The following is a 20505-nucleotide window of genomic DNA, read 5'->3' on the forward strand; positions in this document are numbered from 1 at the left end:
AATTTCGCACTGCCTCATGTAATGACTTTTTCACTGTCTATAATAAAAGATTCTAGTGCAGATGGTGCTCTACCAAGGAGAAGACGAGCCTTGAATTTATGTATGTCTTCAATCCACACATTGCTAGGCTGGACCTTGGCATCTACTTCTTGATTGCCTTCTCTGTCTTCTTGGCTTATTCCAGATCGAGTCTTCATAACATCTTTCCTTTGAGACTTCATGTGAACAGATAGCTTAGCTCGAGTAGAGGCAGAAGGATTAATGTACGTATTGAAAGCATCCAGCACATTTCCCTTAGTTGTCTTGCGCAATTCTGTAATATCATTTTCCCCTAAGAGAAAGTTAGTGAAATTTATACTTGAACGTGAAAAAGGATGTTTACGGCATGCAAACTCGTAGAATCCGTCACTGATCTTTCTCCATATTCTACCTGTTTCTTGTACTAAATTCTTCGGTTCTTCTGATCGATTTTCAATAACAGTCTGCCGATGTTCGCAAAACTCTTCATCGCTCATATTTTCGATTTTGTCTTTCATACTTTTTAAGAATGCTTCAATTCGATTCTCAATGTGTTGTGGATCGCGTTCTGACTGTACTGTGATTGAGAACCCCATTATACCCGTTGACAAAGTTGCGCCACTGAATACTACGTATCCCAGTTGTTCTTTAGTGCGCAGAGTGTCAAAACAGGGCTCATCGACAATTTGAGCGAATATGTCGAGACTGCAACGAAGAGGTATATCCACTCGTTCGCCAACATAAACTTCATACATTACCGCATTGTTTATCTCAGATTCGTTTGAGATAGGGATTTGCCAAATATATTCTGAACCTGTTGTCTAATCAGATAGGAGCAATAATGCCCGTTATGGAACTCACATTGTGGAAGTATTAATGATCTGGAGGCGTTTTTCTCGGCCGAAGCTAGTTGACGAGACTGTAAGATGACAGCGAGCATACTCTGGATGTCTCTGGCTTCGTCAGAAGAAGCGTTTCCATGAACAAGGGTCTCTATATGTATTCTCTTGATCAATTCCTTTCCGAATGCTTCGACATCTTGAGGCGATATGTCTAAGGTTAATAGATCAATGCCTGTTCCTGAATACAACTTTTAACATAACGAATCTCACATTTGAGCTCCCTTAACTTTTCTTCCGCCGTCCAAGCATTTGGAAGAAAGACATATGCATTCCAAAACTCAGCCATTCTGAACGGATCTTTCAATGAAAAATTCTGCCAGCTTATACGTCTCTATCTTCCAATCAGCCAACAGTCTCTTTCAAATATATTGATGAGGTTACATCTTCCACAATATTTTCAAACCTTTCTGAATCAATTTTGAATTCAACGAATTTCCTCATCATTGCTTCGGTCAGCTCAGCAAGTTTGTCAGTGAATCCAGAAGCCGAAATATCAATTCGATCATTATTAACCGTAAGGTGGAAGTTGAGCATAGCCATCGAAGCGTCGTAGATATCTTCAGTTATCGAATCCATGAAAAGCTCACACAATAAAACGGACAAGACTGAATTACGGGGTGTTGCTTTCAGGATTGGTCTGCAGATATGGTCAGTTTGCCAACGATTGAATTGGAGTTTTGGAGGCTGCTTACGAGTGAAGCTTTATAATCAAGTTTGTTTTTGGTAGCCAAAAGCGATCATCGCGTTTGTACCAAAGACGAGAGATGGGCGAATCTTCTAATAATACTGGTCGTTTCGCAGGCTAGCACAAGGAAGTTCAGCACTTTTTTATAGTCATTTTTCGGCTTACTTCTTTGACTTCAAATCTTTGAACATTAAAATTTGATGGAATAAATGGGTTAGGTCCAGGTAGAGCTACCTCATTTATGGGACCTTCTGCCATGATCTGGAGAAAGATAAGCAAAAGCAAGGTCGTGCCACTAACGCAAAACAATTGGACTCACGGCTTTTTTGAACTGGTCATCAAAGGAAATTCTCTTGTATTGGGTTCCATAAGTTGGTTCTTTCTCATCGAAAGATCCTTCCACGTCCTTGGGCAGCTCTTCGCATCCAATCATAATAGCAACACTGTTGGGTTTAAGAAGTTCAATCGCACTTATCAGTTCCTCCTCCTTGTATTCTTCGTAAATGTTGGTGCAACTAATAATCTTTTCTCGAGGTACTGGAAGCTGCAGTGAGGTCGACAAATCAAGAGCATACCCATTATTACCTCCACGTTCAGAAAACCGGAAAGATATATCCTTGATGGCTTTCATCTCCTCAAAACGAGAGGTTGAAAAAGGTTGTGTCCGGAGTAAGCGGATGTACTTGAAAACTAAATGCGTAACTTCGCGATACCGATCTAATGAAAATTATGAGTGATAACGGTGTATTCAAGGGATTCTCTAATAAGACATACCAAGTCCACTCAGGGTCAACCCTATGGTAAATTTAAAGATGAGAAACCCAAGCGCATCGTGAGTGCAGTCCGCTACACACCAGTTGGCCCATCCTTGTCTCTTTAAATAAGACAAAATGGACCCTCGTCCTTCATGATGCAAAAAGAAGCGAAGGATAAAAGCTGGCTACAAAGAGAACAATCAGAACTGCCTCGTAACGGCGAGCATGCGAGCAAGTCTCACTTTACATTGATACAGATGGTGTAGACTGGGAAAAGGAAAACTGAAAGTGATAAATCTCATCGTCTTCACAGGTTTTACGAAGGTAAAATACTACCCAAAAGTCAATCATGAGCTCGAAGTAAGTACCATAAAATTTGTCACCAAACTTACGCCTATCTGATTTTCGCTCATTGGATTCTCGTCGAAAGTAATGTTTACGGCGTCATTCCCCTGCTGTGGCTTTCCTGCTGTCCTCACCGGCAAATCTCCTAGTCTCTCTTTGACCCATTTCTCAAGCGTCTCTACGTCTTGTTTGCCGATGAGAGAGAGTTTCATTCTCTGTGCACAATACTCTCTTTTCCACCAATTGATCAGTTCATGCCTAGGATCACGCCCCTGTCTGAGGGGTTCAGACCATAAAGTTTCGTAGTTGCCAGTGCCGAATTTGCGGTACGGATGATCGACTTTGGCTAGATATTTCTCCAGTTGTATGAAGCGCTGCATACTAAATTAGTACAATCCATGCGAGTCAATTTCTGAATAATCACTCGGCCATCCTTTTGCAAGTTTTTTTTGTGTTCAGAATCAATTGCATTAATTTCACGTTCAGTACAGTCCTAAATGCGAACACCAGTTTGTATCATTCTTCAAACATTGTCTTCGAGACTTACTTTTTTAAACAGAGGTTTAACAAAGATGGCTGCAAACCTGTCAAAGGCTCCTTCAAGAGCATCAGAGCTAACGTCAAAGAAGTAGGTGGTAGCCATGGCTTCTGTGAAGGCATTACTATTTCCGTTATGTGAGCTCAGATACTCTTGATACTCGTTTTCTCCAGGATACTATACAACTGCACTTAGCTTGGAGCCGCGAGCTAGCCCCAGTAAAATTGGACGCACCTTTTCGCTGCCCATAAACATTAAATGTTCACTTTTAGAATCAGTATTTCGATCCTGAATGTTTACATTAATGCTCACCAAAAATGCGCACATCCTGGTAGATCGACAGGGTCCATCATGTATCCAACTCCAATGCTCATACTAGCCGCAGCCTTCTCTGCCTTTGGATCGCTCACGACGATGACCTCCAGACCATTAGTTAAGGTGAAATATTTATGGGCGCGGTCTTCAGTAGGTGGTAAGACAAGTTTGATTGGTACTGTAGGTTTTGGGATAACCTGAAGGGGAGGTAGCTTGTGACCATTCATTCTGCTTTCGCTTGCAATAGCTTGATATCTGACTCAATTCTGGCACTGAATACGGCGCAGTAAGTTTGAGAATCTTTGATGATGGTTAGTATTATACCACTTTATCAGCGGATCAGTTTCAAAGTCAAGCAAACGCAGACTGTATAGGGAAGACCAGTAGTGGCTGTAAATCATATCCTTCTTTTAAAGCCTATGATGGTTAATAGTATACTCCTTTGCACCTTGGGGACAACGGAAATTTTGTGTCAATGGAAAAACCATATGAGTCCTTTGTCCATACTGGTTCTGATCAAGGAAGTAGATAAGAGATATAGGCCAGTAAGAACGAGGCGAAGTCTAAGTAGTTGATACATCAGCGGCTATTCTAACAAGAAAGATTTCCTTTCAAAGAGAAAACGGCCATCTCCGGCTGGGATCGTGATCAACGCAAATAATTGTCCCCAAAGATCGTCTTTTGGAAGGAGGGATATAACAGCTGAAAGCAACAGGTGAGCTGTTCAGCTAGGACAAGATGACTCTCACCTAGCGATATCTGTCTTACCCTCGCAGTACGAAAAGCGATTTGTCTTCAAAACCTTTACTCTCCAATAATCAATATTTATAGGTCGTGATAGATGTATATCACTACATAAGCGTATACGATTATTTTTTCTTCTTGCGATCGAGGTAGAAGTAGCATTTGTACAATCACAAACACCTACAGCATCGTTAGATGTCAAGATTTATGATTATTCTTTTCTTAGCTGCGCCCCAAAAGTTGTCAGCCAAACTTTTGATTCAAAAAGTTGAGACGGTCCTCATGTTTGAAGACGGCAGTGGGGCTTTTCTGTTGTTTCCTATAACATTGAGACCTGCAGCTGACAGAGTAGTATGTTTAGGTGTTTTCAACCATTGACAATATTCTCAGTCTTTGTAGGTTGCTAATGTCATTAAATTTCGATGCACGCTTGTATTCCTTCCTGCATCCTGAGCGTTGACAGGCATTGAATATGGTGAAACGGAGTAGATTTAAGAGTAATCGAGTGATAAAGAATGAATTAGAAAAGTCAATAAAAAAGTGAAAAGATAAAACTCGAAGTTCCACGTCATCGTTTATTTCGTACTTTAATCACCCATTCTTTAGTTTTCCTCAATGTGAATTGAAACTTAACAACCCATTTCCTAAATGTCACTACAATTACAGGTCACATCTATTGCGCTGTATAGACAGCTGTCTCGTATTCTAGCAAGTATCGGCATCCCTCTTCTCGTCTTTTTGCATGTCATTTTCAGCCTCTTCTCCCTATCCTTGCGAATCTTTCAAGCATTCACAACGCCGACATCACAAACGGTGGATATCGAACATGTGCAGCCTCCTCAACATGTAGGACTGGTACTTGTTCCTAGCAATCGTCGTGGCGAAGCTAGGAAGAAAGAAAGAGATGGTTTAGTGGAGAGTGTTAAAAGAACTGTTGAATGGGCGAGCGCAAGAGGCATCAAAGAGATATCAGTATGGGATGGGCAAGGTCTGTAGTTACACCTATTTGTTTTAGTATACTGACAAGGCTTACAAGGTTTAATTCAATCTGTTTTACCAACGTTGATCCGTACTCTGGCAACATCAACTAACCTCCCCCCTTCTCCTCCAGATTCACCCCGTCTTAAGCCGGTACAGGGTAGCAAAGCTGAGGCACTTGTGGAGAATAAAGCTCACAAAAGGCAGCTTTCAGAGAAGACTCTTCTCGGAGCTGGTGTAACTAGTATCACAGTATGGTCCACGGTGACCGAGCAGCAACAAACAAAGGAATTGTTGGTCCATCTGATACCTCCTTCAAGTACAGTGCTTGCAATTGCTGGCCTAGCCAAAAGTTATGCTGCTTGTCATTTGCCTATCCAAGATGCCAATGTATCAAAGGTGGACGAAGATATGAAGAGTACGCATATTGTAAGAAAATCACTGAAGCTATGCTGAAAATGACTAGAACACCTTCATTTCCAAAATTACCCAGATTTACTTATTGTCCATCATCTATCGCCTTTGTCGCCATGGGCTTCGCTGCTTCCTCGCCGAGCGCCTGAACTGTGGGGATACCCATTCTGGGCTTTACGTATCACTGAGATATAGCGAGTTGTAATGGTGCTCTCCAATGTGCAATGGCAACTGACTGCGAGTGTAGTCAACCTCCCACACCTATCCCAGTTCTTCATCACTTCATATCGTTCATCAACATCTTTCGTGCATCTTCATTACCATTCTTGAGAAAGATGGGTTATAAGATATCTGCACCGCCGTCACCAGCAGAAAGTGCATTAAGCAGGGAAGAATGGGATGGAGCGATGAGGGCTTGGATCAAGGTTGAACAGAGGCTAGGAAGATGATGATTGCGTTTTGAATATTATTTTAGGATATGGCTTCAAACACACTGTGTAAGTTAAAATCATTGTATGGATATTACATATCTTTATTCTCTCCTTCAGTCGTCGCACACTTTCATCCATGGGTATTCCTAGCTGCAGCAAGGAGACTTGATTCTCTGGAATAGGTGCTGGAGGGAATATTGCGCCATGATTATCATTCATCACTATCCAAGATGCTTTATCACGATTACTCCCAATGTAACTATCGCTCAGTACAAGCGATAAATCCATGATTTTTTTTTGGCGATTCCACGCATAATTCAATGAGTTTTCCGGCATGTATGCGACGGAGAGCACCTCCTTGAGCATTAGAATCAATATGTATGCGTTTGGTCAGCGATGTTGAAATGTAAAGTAGGAAAATAGATTTAAGACTGAAATACAATATTTTAGTAAATAAATTAAAAACGTATAAGGTAATTAACTTTTCTCCGTAATTAATATTGATTTTATACATTCCTACACTCATATTGAAAATTATTTTGTCTGCATTTTCTATTCTACATTTAAATGTCGAAGTTATAACAAAAGGAAAAGAATGCTCAAACTATAAAATCAAATCAACCAATATCGCCCAAGTAATCCACTTCACGACTGCTTCATATACATCTCATCCCTTTGCTGATTCTATCAATGGCATCTTCACGCTTTGGAGCTTCCAAATATCGCAACGCCGCGGCTTCTATTCCACATCCTGAAGAATGGTATCGCGGATCATTGCCGGGCGCAGCAGCTTTGACCACAACGTCGAGTGTGCCATCCAGTTTTAGCTCTAATATCAAGACTAGCAGAAATTGGATCGTTACCGTCACCCAAACTGGAGAACTTTCATGTAGGAGCTACGATGGGTTTGTGACATCGATGCGAGTGGGAAGCGGAGGCGGGATTGGCGACTGGGATCTGAGCAGGTTGGAAGATGGACTTGTGGTACTCGGTGGACTCGACGGAGCTGTAGGTGGATTGCTGAATGATTTGATGTCTGTTGCAATGCTCATATGGCGGTTGTAGATCTCGGTGTACAATCTCCCGTCTTCTTCAAATGACATATCTAGCCCTGTTCTTGTCAAAACTATCCTGTATTCGTCTTCGCCAATTACTAATGTCGCTCTGCACCCTACCACGCCAGGTATTCTTTTGGTTTCGACTCTTGCCTGTCCAGCAACCATCTATGACCTGTCTGTTGACGATACGTCTCCTAGTGCCGTCCTCGAAGCCAAGGAGCCAAAAGGCATGTGGTCTGTAGCATGGAAAGCCGACGGACGGCTCATCGCTGGTGTTGGTAAAAGCGGCGCTGCTTATATTTGGGACCCTCGTTCTAACAAGGACGCAATGGTCACCCAAGTGCTGCCTATTCAAGCTCTCAAGTCTGCACGGCTCGCTTGGATTGATGAAGATTTGTTTTTAACGTCCTTTTCCAAAACTCGAAACCGACAGTATTCTCTCTTATCTGGCTCATCTCTATCGGCTATCTTCACCCAGTGCGTCGATACCAACCCGGGAATTCTCATGCCTATCGTTGATCATGAGCGGAAGATTATCTACGTTGCTGGTCGTGGCGATATGATTGTACGTCAGGTTGAGCTTTCTGGGTCACAAGGCTATCAAGAAATACTTCATTCTTTGCAATTTCCTATATCCACTTCGTCACTTGCGGCTGTCCATCCAGCGAAGCTAGAGGTTATGAAGGCCGAGATAGCTAAACTGTTAGTACCCGTGATAGACAAAGATGGTGACGCATTGTTGCCGGTCATTATAAAGGTCCCAAGGAGGCAACTAATTGATTATCATGAAGATCTATACCCTGACGTCGTAGGAACTGGTGCGTCGAATAACCTCGAGTAGGTTTAAATCGTCTGATGATGGTGATTAGTACCCGAGCAAAGCTCAGTAGAGTGGATACATGGCGGTAATCGATTGCCATTACTTATCTCTTTGGATCCTTCACGAAGACATATTTGGGAAGAAAAGATTGAAAAGCTTTCAAAAGCGAAAGCGATTGACTCAGACGCAAGCATTACTAAGCAGGTCATGTCAGAAAGCACCAATTCACAGACAGATGGTATACCATGCGCTTCTGTTATCCCAAATTCCTCATCAGCGCCAGCGGCTGAAGCGGCATCACCATCCGTAGTTTCTTCCACTTTCCTGGCAGCTGCAACTCCCCCTGTTACACTCAATTCAGACTTGCCACCTCTCTTTGGCAACGAAAATCATACATCGTTAATGTATAAAGTTCGAATTATGGGCGACTTCTTGATTGCCCAGGCTTATGAACACAGGAGAAATGGTGGTAAAGGGCCTTTAATGGTTGGCCTACAAGGCCCCCAGGGGTGTGGAAAAACAACACTGGCTGCCGGCATTGTTCCATATTTGAAAGAGAAAGGATTAACTAGTTCCGTTCTGTCTATTGATGGTAAGATTGGTTCGATTCTAATGCTCCAGACTAATGTGGTTTCAGATTTGTACAAAACTCGTCAAGGTCTGAAGGAGATCGCGCAAAAACATCATGACAATGTGCTTCTTGCCGGTCGTGGTCTTCCTGGCACACATGATGTTGGGCTTGCTGTTGAGATACTGGAGAAAGTCAGAGCTTTGAACGATACTCCTAATTCGACAGTTGAATTTCCGATTTTTGACAAGAGTTTGTACAATGGAGAAGGTGACCGTAGCTCAATGACTACCAAAGTCATTGGACCTCTTGATGTGTTTATTCTGGAAGGATGGTCTATGGGTTTTGCAGCTCTTTCAGAGACAGATTTGGAAAAAGCCTATACACAACCCAGTCCCGTTTCGCCAACCACCTCTCGGACTTTCTTCACCTCTCATCCTATCTCCTCCATTCGAACCATTAACTCCTATCTTGCCGCTTTCGCTTCATCTGTTTACCCATACTTCACATCTTTTATTCAAATTGAGCCCGAGTCATATGAGTATGTTTTTGAATGGCGTCTTGAACAGGAGCATCATATGAAAGCCAAAAACAGCGGTAAAGGCATGACTGACGAGCAAGTTGCAAAGTTTGTAGAGAGGTATATGCCTGGATATGAACTCTGGAAAAGTGGCATTTGGGCAGAAAGAGTCCCTTGGAGAGATCGTTGTTTGAAGTTGAAATTTGGAAAACACAGGGATCTGATTAAAATTAGCGCCCCCTCTGCACCAAAGACAGTTATAGCAAATGATCAAGGACATCAGAGGGAGCAGGAGTGTACTCTTGCTCAAGAGGATTATGCTTCATCTGAGCTCAGACAAGAGGCTGCAACTCAGGTGGAACCATCGCCTTCTGCTACGCATTCTCAGCCGTATTTACCGAAGCTTTCAAACACAACTCAACAAGGTGCGAAATCACAAGTATTTGCTCTTATAGAACGCTTCAATCCAAAGTGGTCTCGTAGATTCTTAGCCGCAAAGACTCCGCTGATTCCAACATACAACTCTATCCCCTCCCCTTCTTCTCTTCATCAAGATTCTCAAATTCTCAAGCTCACGCCTTACCTGGCGTTTTTCCCAATACAAGGCACTGGTGGTCGCCTATGCGTGCACCCATTGAGGAAGAAGGGACGGCTCGCTGTAGGCGGAGAAGGTTATCTGACAGCAGGCGTAGAGATCGTAGACTTTGATGTCGAACTTGGGGCTGGAAAGAGGTTGGCTATTGCTGGAGAAGATGGTGTTGTCAAGATTTGGAAAATTGAAGAAGACGGTGTACAAGGCACCGGGACTGCACCAAACCAGATACTGCATGGTCAAGCCATAGACAAAATTTCCCAAATCTTGTTTCATCCCTCAGCTAGCGATTTGCTGGTGGGTGTAACCAATGACCATAGCTGCTCATATATAAGATTCTGGGACTTATCAAAAGGCGAAGAAGTCAAAAAAGTAGAGATTCCAGCGTCAGGGGTAAGTTTGATGTTCGCAAAGCGGTTCCAGCTGACCCAATATAGGTCTTCCGAATAGCTTTTAACTCTACAGGAAACAAGGTAGCTGTTGGGACCAAGGATGGGCGTTTACTTGTTTTCGACCCTCGTTACCCCACTTCTATATCTGTAGGCAAAGCACATGATAGCCCCCGTCCTTTCCAAATAAGTTGGATTGACGACCAGCATCTAATTACTATTGGATTTTCTCGCGGTTCTCAACGCAAACTCTTTCTTTACCGACTTCCTATTTCCCTGAGCGGAGAAATAGTCACTATCGCTTCACTGACCATTGATGTCTCCCCTTCAGTCCTCTTCCCGGTATATGATCCCGATACCTCCATTCTCTTCGCTTGGGGCAAGGGTGAGCGGGTTATTCAGACTTATGAAATCCATCCAGAAAATGAGAGAGCACCTATTGTTAAGCTTCCCGGTTTCACTGGCGATCTACCTCAAATAGCAACCGCGTTCTTGCCAAAAAGACTTGTCGATTGGAAACAAGTAGAGATAGCTAAGGCCTTTAGGTTAACTGCAAAAACATTGGAGGAGGTCAGTTTCACAATACCGAGGAATAAGGTACGTCAATAGGTCGTGGGTTTGAATATGATAAATCTGATGCATGCACATTTCAGCTCGAGTTCTTCCAAGACGATATCTATGTCCCCACTGTAGATGTCGAAAGTTCTTCAATGACTACCGCAGAATGGTTGGATGGGAAAGATGCACTGCGAAGAATGATTGATCTTCAGCCAAGAGAAGTAATCCCCCGTATGTCCTAGAAATGTATAAATACACGAACGAGTCATTTGATAGCCTGACTTATCAAACATAGTATCTCAAGCCCCCAAAACAGAGAGCTCTGCCAAAAAGAAATTCATTCCAGCAAAGCACGCCATGTCGGAGCAGGAACAAAAACAAAAAGAAATGGACGCATTGTTTGCAAAAGCAAAGATGGATGAAAGCAGTAGCGATGAAGAGCCTCCTAGAAGAGGTTTGGACCCTCCTGACGATAATTGGTAGTAGCGATACATTTGTGGATCAATGTGTATGGTTATTGGCTTCGAAATCGAACGAAGACAGAGAGACTCATGTACATTGTGAATGAGCCAAGATATATGTCAACACAAATGGTAGAGGAATAATCGTATGATATGATACGCAACTTAGCCAAGGAATCCGCTCTGAATGTCGAGTGAAATTTGTGTTGAAGACAAGTCAGTCATCCTTCTGATTTGATTCGTAGATTTCGCCAAACTGACCATTGCCTCTGGGCGATCTTGGGCGATCTTTGGAAAAGAGTACAGACAAGATATGATGATGCACTTGCGATGAAATAGTGTGACGATGATGGTGTGATTTTTCTACAAACAACCATGGCTAGGCCAGAAGACTAGTACACTCTCCTTTGGAAGGTGACAAGAGCTGAATGCAGCTATAGCTGAAAACAGGCGACCACATCAGGTCTTATAATATAGTTCAAGAATGACTAACCTTATGAGTCCTGCTGGACGCCCCGACCCAGAAAAGGCTGAATATCCTTCGTCAATTTGATTTCAACCTGCTCTTTATCTGGTTAGGTGCAAGAGCCAGATACCTCATCTTTCTGCATGAATATAACAACCGGAGCCTTATGATTGCTTGTCTCCTGTTTTGTATCTAGCGGATTTACGTTTGATCGTTCTTGAGCGAACATCCCCAGGTTACCATCTGCAATCATGTCTTAACGTGTTTGCTAAATGTATCTCTAACATTGAGGAAGGGAAACTCTTTAACAAGTCTAACTTACAGTGGTCTTTTGTTCTAACTAGCAACTTAATCAGCGTTGCTCAAGCTGTGATAAAAAGTTCAACAAACTGACAAACAGGGCAAGGTATCTTGAGACATATTATCGGGCGTCTAGAAGGAGCAGCAGTACAGAAGAATTATACAACTTACCGTACTGGCTTAACGTAAACAGGTTCTATAAACAAAAAAAGCTTGATACTTGATGTACGGCACATCTTTTACTGCTGAGTTGAGCCAGTATTATAGAATAGCGCACACGACTGGATACACGCTGAATCATGTCTCAACATGGAACAATCTCCGTGTGATATACTATATGGTATTTCTCATTGTCTTGAACCAAATGCATGTGGTATGGCACGTAGTCTTACAACACCATTTAAAATCTTCAAAGAGCACATCGACTACATTTAGGTGTCGAATAGCACTGGTAGAGAGAAAAGATGATTATAAATTTCAGGCCATCATCCCCTATGGATCACAGCATCAAACGGAAGACATCCGAAACCTATGATTCTATTCCCCTCTTGGGTCTACCTCGTCCTCGCCCACCTCGCCCACCTCGCCCACCTCGACCACCTCGACCACCTCGACCACCTCGACCTCTGCCTCCCCTACCTCCTCTGCCTCGACCTCCTCGACTTCCTCGACTTCCTCGACCTCCTCTAGTAGATGTACCAGCTTCACTGCCATTGCTTTTAGTCCCTCCTACACCTCTTCTCTTTTTGAATTGGGATTTGATTTCCGTAGCGTTATCTTCAAGGATACCAATCATCTCTGTTTCTACAACACCTGATTCTGATTCAACCATGGTTTTTCGTTTTCCAAAAGAGGTCGCCTTTCCACCCCGTGCTGGTGTCGTTGATCTACTCCCACTACCTATACTCGATTCAATATTGTTTCTAGGCTTGACGCCTTTTAATGATATTTTTCGTTTTAATATTCTCTTTGTTTCCGACTCGATGTCCAAGTCTTCTGATATGAGCTGGTGTCTCAAAATTGACGTACTGGGGCCGAATTTTGCAAGCGGTGATAGGCCACGAGGTTCGCGAAGACGAGGGGGAGGCAGAGGAGAGATGAAAGTTATAATTTGTGAATCTGCGAAGGTTTGGTCTCTCGTTGTTACGTTCTCGGTGTTGGTTCGATCTAATTGACCCCCTTTGCCATTATTCATAGCGGCATTATGTCTTGATCCTACGATTTCCGTGATGTTGTTGTATTTGATGTCATTGTTGGTTTTGAGCTGCGGTCGCGGAAAGAGAGGAAGTATCTTTTTAGGCTGAAGTGGGTCAAGAGGCAATCCACCGATGTACCAATTTGTCAAAGAAGCTTTCTCATACCCGGGTCTTTCGCAAATAAGATCGCTTGCTCTTAGGATTTCAGCGGATCCAGAAGCTTGATCAACAGCCTCTCCTATATATTTAGAAACGGGTATAGGTTCAGAAATCGTTGTCGGCTCGCCGAGTACAGAAGATGCAGAAGCGGGCTTCTGAGCTGATGCCGTCGTCAATGCTTGTTTGGCTAGAGAGTGATTGGCATAGAAACGCTGGGAGATACAAACTAAATCTTGTGTTAGGATTGGTTGACATATTGAAGAACAAACTCACCAAATCCAAAGCCATTCATCTTAATTGTGACATCCACTGGATCAGCGCTGGAATTAATACCAACTAAGTCACCATGCTGAGCAATCAGTTCGCCTTGTTTTGTCCGACCGCTTGATGGCTTGCATCGTATGGTACAATCCGAACCAAGTATCAGGATTATGACGTATGAGTACCAGGGTAATCTAAAAGTCTTACCGCAAGGTCAGAAGCCTTTTTCATTACAAAGTGAAACATACAGGTTGTAAACACTTTGGTAATTGAGGGGAGAAGGCAGCCACTGTGAGGTTGCCGAATCTGTCATATACGACATTAGCGGAGGGGCTATGAGAACTTATTTTACATACTCCGGTACACCAGGGAACATCCTGCCGGCTTGAAAATTGACTAGGCTCATCGTGTCGAGGCAGACTTTGGAGACTGATGGCCATCCAACCTGATTACCAGTAGGAAAAGCCGGAATGCCACCACCATGCGAACCAGCAAGGTAGGTGTAGAAAGGTGACAGAACTTTTTCTGCAGCTAGGCCAGGATTAAAAGGTTTCTGTATGAGGACAATACGGCCAACTCACGTCGCAAAGATTCTTTCGGGCCAGTAGCAACATGTCTCAACAATTCTAATGCTCCGACCTGCTGCATTCCAATAAAAAGTTTTTCTGCTTGATCAGCCACTTTTGTGCTACTCAAAGCGTGATATACAATTGAGCACCTCCCCAGTGCATTATGGGTATCATATCTCAAAACTTTTACACCATCTTCGTATACTAACCAAGACCGATCCACTGATTGTGCCCACGTGGCATATCCACCTTCTTGCCTTGGGCCAATACAGGGGGATTTTTCTGAACGAAGAGATAAGCAATCATAAATACGACGAGGTTGCAATATCAAGCGCTATTGAGATGGATCAACATAGACCTTTGTATATTTGTAATGGTCCATTGAGTGAAAACGCACTTGACACTTGATACACTGCCACCCAGTCCACTTTTGTCTCTCTTGTGCTAGTTTACATGTTTCACATACCCAGCCTGTCCAGTATTCACCTCCTGCGTTTTCCCGACCTGTCTTGAGAATGTCATTTCCTGGCTCTGGTGGAGTTATACATAAATTGAGTAATTCTGGATTGATGCGGAAAAGAGGTCGAATGATTCCTGGATTGTTGCTAAGTGGACCAATTCTATCTACGCGAGGTCTATCAGTGTGTAGTCATATAGCCAGAAACGTCTTACTCTGAGAATCTGAAGCGTTCCCAAAGAACCAAGAGCACATCTCATTAAGACAAATGTCCGCATTGGCGTAGACCTTATTGGATTCTGCATAGCAATTCTCGCATACATGCGTAAACTGCCTATCGATGTCATCGTTGGGAGCAAAATTCGGTGATTCCGGAATTTTGACTGTTTCAACATGACTTAGTCTGGGATGAATTGAATTCCATCCCTCATCTGGTGATGGCATACTGAAAGTCGGGCATTCGTTTACAGCTTGATCAGACCACCAAGGCGATGGTTGTGAGCCAGTACACCATTCAAAACGAAACTTCCATAGGACTTTCTCTGGTGGACCTGCTGGCGCTTTTTGATCAGAAGTAAAGAGTTTCAATGAAGAAAGTATGGGCTCCAGCTGATACAGCGTTAGCGATTTGCCACCACGATGACAATGAGAGATCCACCCATGCATCCACCACCCAAAACCATCCCAGGACCACAAAAGGTTCTGCTACTTGGAAAGGTACTGCGCTATAATCTTGCGTCACTGCCACCGCCACCGGCGTTCTTGCTCTCTGAGCCATTAGCAATGCTACCACCTCTGGGGCCTCAGAGTTATCTGTAATCTTTTGAACAGGCCTGACAGCTGCTTCAGAGGTGCTAAAGAAAGGATTAAGCACGTTAAGCGAAGCTGGCATCGGACCAGCAAATGGCTCAGATGAAGAGCCTGATGCGGGAGGGATATCTGCGCTCACTGAGTGTATCCTCTGCCGCCGAGGGTAACCACTGGCCGGATTTAGCAAACATTGAAGAGGAGCCATGTGCATCTTACATGGACGTCATGATGGTACCCGCTTGAGAGCCTGTTCCCCAAAATATCCCTTGCGCATCCGTAGTCCCTTCTAAAAGCACACCTCTTGCCACTCCTCCAACTCCTATGGCGACACTAGCACCCATTGTTTTTCGTGGTTCCCTAAAATACTCTAGTGCTGTTTGTAAACCTCTTCTGGTTTTTGCCCAAACTGGACACGATCCTTGTGGATTGTTCAGTGGAGGTCTTGATCTATTAATTTTCAAACGGGCAAAATATTGTTCGTCTTCGGCCTTGGTTGTCTTGGAACTTCGGGCGAGGGAAACGGTAAAGTTTTTATGGGGCGTCGCAAGATCTTGACGTGGCCGTTTCGTGTTGGAAGATTCTGTCGTCATGCTATCTGTCATGGCAGAGGCCAGACGTTTGTTATGTAATGTTGGCGCTTTGGAAGAGCTTGCTATGGATCGTTGGCTCATCTCATCTGCATTTAGCAAATTCGTAGGGAGCGGTGGACTGGCAGGCGCAGAGGTCTTATTTCCTGAAATTTCTTGATTGCAAGGCTGTAGAAGCACTGGTTTTTGATCAAAAGATGGACCGGGAACACTATCTGGCAATCCTGCTTTGTCTTTATTTCGTATCGGATTATTTGTTTCAATAGTCAAATTGTTTTCCATTTCTTCCTTTTTAGATGGTAGGTAGAGCTCTTCCCATGACTTTCCAGGTAAACATGCAATTCCAAATGAGCTACACCGAGAACAAACAGGCCACGAGCGATCACAGCACAACTCGGGAGAGAAAGATTTGCAACACAGACACATTGGTGTCATATAGTAGACAGCATCACCTGAAACCAACGCCATTAATTGTTACAGTTCATTAGAAAAACTCGCTCACTTACACGTCTCGTTATCGATTGTTATCCATATACTATTTCTATCAAGCTGAGGGTTGACGTCAGAGGGCAAGAACGCCGGACGAAAGAGAGAGTAAGCTTCAATGCCATCAAGGACAGGTTGGGTCCGCATATCTGTAGCAAAGGGGTTCGGAAAGCAACCTTTGGGATACTTTATATACTGGGGGGCAGGGTACGGCGGTTGAGGAATCTGATCACTAAAAAATACAATTTTAGAAAGGCGTCCATACTACAAGCCGGAAAAGAGCTCACAATAGAGGAGCATTACCATTAGATTCACTGCTATGTAAGCCAGCTTGAGAGGCAGAAGTTACACTATCTGTCAGCCCGCTTTTTCCAAAAACAGTCTCGCCAGTGGTCCGTAAAGGTTTTAGTTCTTGCATTTTCGTATTCAATGCAGACTTTGCAATGTGTTTGAATGACCCTATACCATCCTGTGGTCCTTGACTTAGCTGTGAGAGCCCAGAGGTGATATCTAATTCTGGTGTTGCAATAGACATTATCCTAGGCTCTAATATCGGCTCATTTGAAGCACCCATTTGCTGGCTTATGGCCTTCTCCTGTGCCTCTATACCACCTATAGATGTCATTTCGTTAGTCGAAAAGAGATATCTCGACTTATTTACAAAATGTAATTAGCAAGATAAAAATGATTTGATGTTGAAAGATCGAAGAAGTATTAAAAAGAAAGAAAAGAAAAAAGAAAATAAATAAATAAATCGACGCGACCATTTTGATTTTTCAACGAATAATTTTGAATCACTTTATACTTTTCCTTTATTATTAACAATGATTTCTACTTTAAAAAATGCTCTTGAAAGCTCACAAAAACCTATATCAAACTCAGTCAAATACCAACCAGTAGCTTCAGGAAGCGAAGAAGTTGCTGCAACTACAACACCAACATCTTGCAGAGATGAATGTGGTCCTGACGAGATGAATGATGAGGGAGCTAGTAATGATGCTGCTCAGAAAGCTGGTGAATACAAAGAAGTCAAGGTGTATCTCTGCTTTTGGGTCCTTGGTGCAGGTGTGCTTTTGAGCTGGAATGGTGCGATTTAACCTTGCTATGGCGTATAACAGGTTACTAATATCAAGGCGATTGAACTTAGCACTGATATGTACATATCCTCTATTAATATCATTCTTCCCAAGAGAATCAAAGTTCAGAAGCAGTCTTCCGAGCTTATTGGGCACAGTATATTGCCTTGGCAATCTGACTTTTCTTGGCTTTGCCCAGCGCTATGTCGGCACGGTATGTCGGAAAGACCATCTTCACTGATATTACTGACCTTAGGCAGGCTTCTCCTGCAAAGAGGTTGGAGTCTTCTCTACTAACTCTTCTCATTATCTCCCTTCTCCTTACCTTTCCCTTCATTCCGTTTCTATTCTCACATTTTTCCACAAATCTGCTTCTTCTATCCTTAATCCTTCTATCACTCATGTTATCCTACTGCACCGCTTTCCTTCAATTTTCGGTTTTTGCTCTTTCTTCCTTATGGGGCTACGAACAGACACTGGCAGTGATGTCCGGTCAAGGTGGAATTGCTCTGTTGATATCTGGTATTCAGCTCCTCCTCGCTTTCGTCTCTGCAATTGGTAGGAAGGAAGATGGTATCGAGCAGGGAAAAGAAGCAAGTAAACTTGTGGGAGCGGGCCTATGGGCTGCTTGCTCTCTGGGGGTAGTAGGATGTTTCATGTCTAGTAGGCATCTAAAAAGACATCCGAAATACCATGTCATATCAGTCCCAGTAGCTGCACAAAATGTCAATGAGGAGGATGCTAGAAGGGGACGAGAAGGTTTAAACAAAAAGATTGCAAGGAAAAACTGGGAATTGAACCTGGCTATCACACTAGTCTTTATGGTTTCTTTAGTGAGCATTGTTTTATCTTCTTCCTTCCAGGGTTTAATGTACCTTTGAAGTCTGTCTTTCCCCCAGTAACAACCAGAATTCTCTCAACCCATCAACCAATACCGCGTCTTCTTCAACCAGACATCTTCATCCCTCTTCATTTCATGATATTCAACAGTGAGTCTTCATCCCTACTTTGCTTGACACAAGCCCACTGACCATGTTTAGTTGGAGATTACGTCGGTCGAACTTATCTCCCACTTATGCCAGCTCTTTTTATCACATCTCCGCCACGAATATTGGTACTGTCCATTTTGCGAGCTCTCTTCATACCGCTTTTCTTTGCTTGCAATGTCACCCCAAGAGCTCTTAACACTAAACCAAATATTGATTCTGATGTCTTATATTTTATCATCATGCTATTTTTTGCTGCCTCTAACGGGTAATCTCTTCCGACTTCTCTTTCTAGGCGACAGATGCTGACAAGCCAATAACAGATGGTTGGGATCGTTATGTATGATTATCTCCTCCTCGCCTTCATTGAACCCTCGAATAAAAGATGAGGAAAGAGATGTTGCCGCTACATTAGCATCGTTCTGCCTAGTGGCTGGCTTAGCAGGAGGCAGCTTGGCGAGTTTTGCCTCGACTTGGGCGATAGGTCGATTAGTGTAACAGTAGCGCTCGTAACCAGTCCTTTTCACGGTATGTAACGAATTAATCCTTCACATTGACTACAGTCCTATTGGCGTACAATCTATTTTAATCCGAGACGTGTATCAACAGCTTCCCCGTGGTCCCACGAGATTGTAAATCTTTTTGAGCTTGAGCGACTTCTTCAGCTAAGAAATCGTATTCCTTAAACACCTCAAACTACAGACACAATGAGTTGAAAGCACACAATCAAGCAAATAGCGACACACCTTCATCCCAGCTCTTGTGGCAATGGCCCCAAGCTCAACAAAGTATTCCTTGAACTCTTCAACGGTATCGATAATGGCAATTACAGAGGGTCGAGTAAATTTGAGAGCTTTAGGGGTGAGCTTGAATGGCGAGAAAGGTGGAATTACGCCCTGTAGTGTCTTTGTCAGCAACATCCAGCTACAGACTCTGATTCAACGAGCTATAACGCACCGAAGCATTGCCAAAAGCAACAATAGTCCCTTTGCGTCTGGTAACCTCAAAATTTTCATCAAAAGTATCCTTCCCAACACCGTCGAAAACCGCATGAACACCTCCATCGCTGAGTTCAATGATCTTTTTGACGTTTTCTTCTGAAGGCGTGGTCGTCAAAAGCACATGATCGGCACCATATCTCTTGGCAATTTCAGCCTTTTGAGGCGAAGAAGTTGTACCAATGACATGGCCGCCCAGATGTTTCACAATCTGTGTAAGCACAAGACCGATGCCACCGGCTACTGCTCTGATAAGTATCCAGTCACCCTTTTGGACGGGATAGCTCTCTTTCGCAAGTGCCAAAGAAGTTAACCCCAAAGTAGCTAGAGAAACACCATCTTTCGGAGACAAACCCTTGGGCAAAGCAGCAACCTTGTGAGCGGGTGCAACAACGTATTCGGCAAAAGCAGATCCAGTTAGAGAATACACTGTTGTGCCAATAGAAATATCGAATTCTCCTTGAGATGAAGGTGTTGTAAGTAGGGTGCCGACGACATCTTGGCCAACAGTATACGGAAGTTCCTTGGGATAGATGCCCGTACGGAAGTCTATACAACATCAGTTCTGCAACAAATTGACAAGCATCAATGCCTCACAATGGTCAATGTAATTGAGGCCCCTAATATCCATGTTAATTGATTACCAACGCATCCTCAACCATGTCACTGACTTACGTCCATTGAACTTTAATCAATACCTCATCCGGCTTAGGAGTAGGAACAGGAATCTCTCTCAGCACGTTTACTTCTGGCCCTCCAATCTGTTCGACCTATTAAGAATGTTAGCGACGACGAAACATCACTTTTCAAAGACTAAAACCGCGCAATGACAATAGCAGGTAAGCTCACCTGGATAGCCTTCATAGTCTTTGGAATCTGCGCCGAGTCCATGATGATTGGTGAGTATATAGCTAATCTTCTTGGTTCTTATTATTAAAGTACGACTAGCACGTATAAAAGTAAAAGAGAAATGAGACACAAATTGGACTCTTTTATATCTACAGACGGGACCAATCCACAAGTCACAGAAAGCTCCTCTAATCCTGCTGGCGTAGACAGATTA

At 43.3% G+C, this 20505-nt stretch overlaps 6 protein-coding genes across 6 annotated transcripts; 3 read left to right on the top strand and 3 right to left on the bottom strand.

Moving 5' to 3' along the window:
* Window positions 1–14: 14 nt before the first annotated feature.
* Window positions 15–3785, bottom strand: L203_100329 (uncharacterized protein; the record flags this gene model as incomplete). Its single annotated transcript, XM_066209788.1, has 15 exons — window positions 15–331; window positions 383–832; window positions 880–1071; window positions 1131–1251; window positions 1302–1557; window positions 1613–1722; window positions 1771–1866; window positions 1925–2322; window positions 2380–2545; window positions 2603–2692; window positions 2753–3079; window positions 3130–3198; window positions 3253–3420; window positions 3478–3508; window positions 3556–3785. The coding sequence occupies 15 exons, from the start codon at window positions 3783–3785 to the stop codon at window positions 15–17; spliced, it is 3021 nt and encodes a 1006-aa protein (XP_066065885.1).
* Window positions 3786–4950: 1165 nt separating this feature from the next.
* On the top strand, window positions 4951–6143 carry L203_100330 (uncharacterized protein; the record flags this gene model as incomplete). The annotated part of the gene is made up of 4 exons (XM_066209789.1): window positions 4951–5290; window positions 5339–5698; window positions 5747–5888; window positions 5942–6143. 4 exons carry the CDS (start codon window positions 4951–4953, stop codon window positions 6141–6143), a joined length of 1044 nt encoding a protein of 347 aa, XP_066065886.1.
* Window positions 6144–6815: 672 nt separating this feature from the next.
* Window positions 6816–11113, top strand: L203_100331 (uncharacterized protein; the record flags this gene model as incomplete). Its single annotated transcript, XM_066209790.1, has 7 exons — window positions 6816–7133; window positions 7191–8001; window positions 8053–8595; window positions 8641–10076; window positions 10121–10669; window positions 10726–10861; window positions 10926–11113. The coding sequence occupies 7 exons, from the start codon at window positions 6816–6818 to the stop codon at window positions 11111–11113; spliced, it is 3981 nt and encodes a 1326-aa protein (XP_066065887.1).
* Window positions 11114–12386: 1273 nt separating this feature from the next.
* L203_100332 (uncharacterized protein) lies at window positions 12387–17007 on the bottom strand (the record flags this gene model as incomplete). Its single annotated transcript, XM_066209791.1, has 11 exons — window positions 12387–13438; window positions 13486–13675; window positions 13722–13779; window positions 13830–14004; window positions 14055–14376; window positions 14440–14666; window positions 14715–15108; window positions 15158–15479; window positions 15526–16348; window positions 16403–16614; window positions 16670–17007. The coding sequence occupies 11 exons, from the start codon at window positions 17005–17007 to the stop codon at window positions 12387–12389; spliced, it is 4113 nt and encodes a 1370-aa protein (XP_066065888.1).
* Window positions 17008–17206: 199 nt separating this feature from the next.
* L203_100333 (uncharacterized protein) lies at window positions 17207–18942 on the top strand (the record flags this gene model as incomplete). Its single annotated transcript, XM_066209792.1, has 6 exons — window positions 17207–17468; window positions 17530–17672; window positions 17719–18291; window positions 18342–18447; window positions 18499–18712; window positions 18768–18942. 6 exons carry the CDS (start codon window positions 17207–17209, stop codon window positions 18940–18942), a joined length of 1473 nt encoding a protein of 490 aa, XP_066065889.1.
* Window positions 18943–19029: 87 nt separating this feature from the next.
* Window positions 19030–20333, bottom strand: L203_100334 (uncharacterized protein; the record flags this gene model as incomplete). Its single annotated transcript, XM_066209793.1, has 6 exons — window positions 19030–19140; window positions 19191–19340; window positions 19402–19991; window positions 20040–20062; window positions 20118–20212; window positions 20292–20333. 6 exons carry the CDS (start codon window positions 20331–20333, stop codon window positions 19030–19032), a joined length of 1011 nt encoding a protein of 336 aa, XP_066065890.1.
* Window positions 20334–20505: the final 172 nt, after the last annotated feature.

Source organism: Cryptococcus depauperatus, chromosome 1 (genome assembly GCF_001720195.1).
Source record: "Cryptococcus depauperatus CBS 7841 chromosome 1, complete sequence".
In the NCBI taxonomy this organism is placed as follows: Eukaryota; Fungi; Basidiomycota; class Tremellomycetes; order Tremellales; family Cryptococcaceae; genus Cryptococcus; species Cryptococcus depauperatus.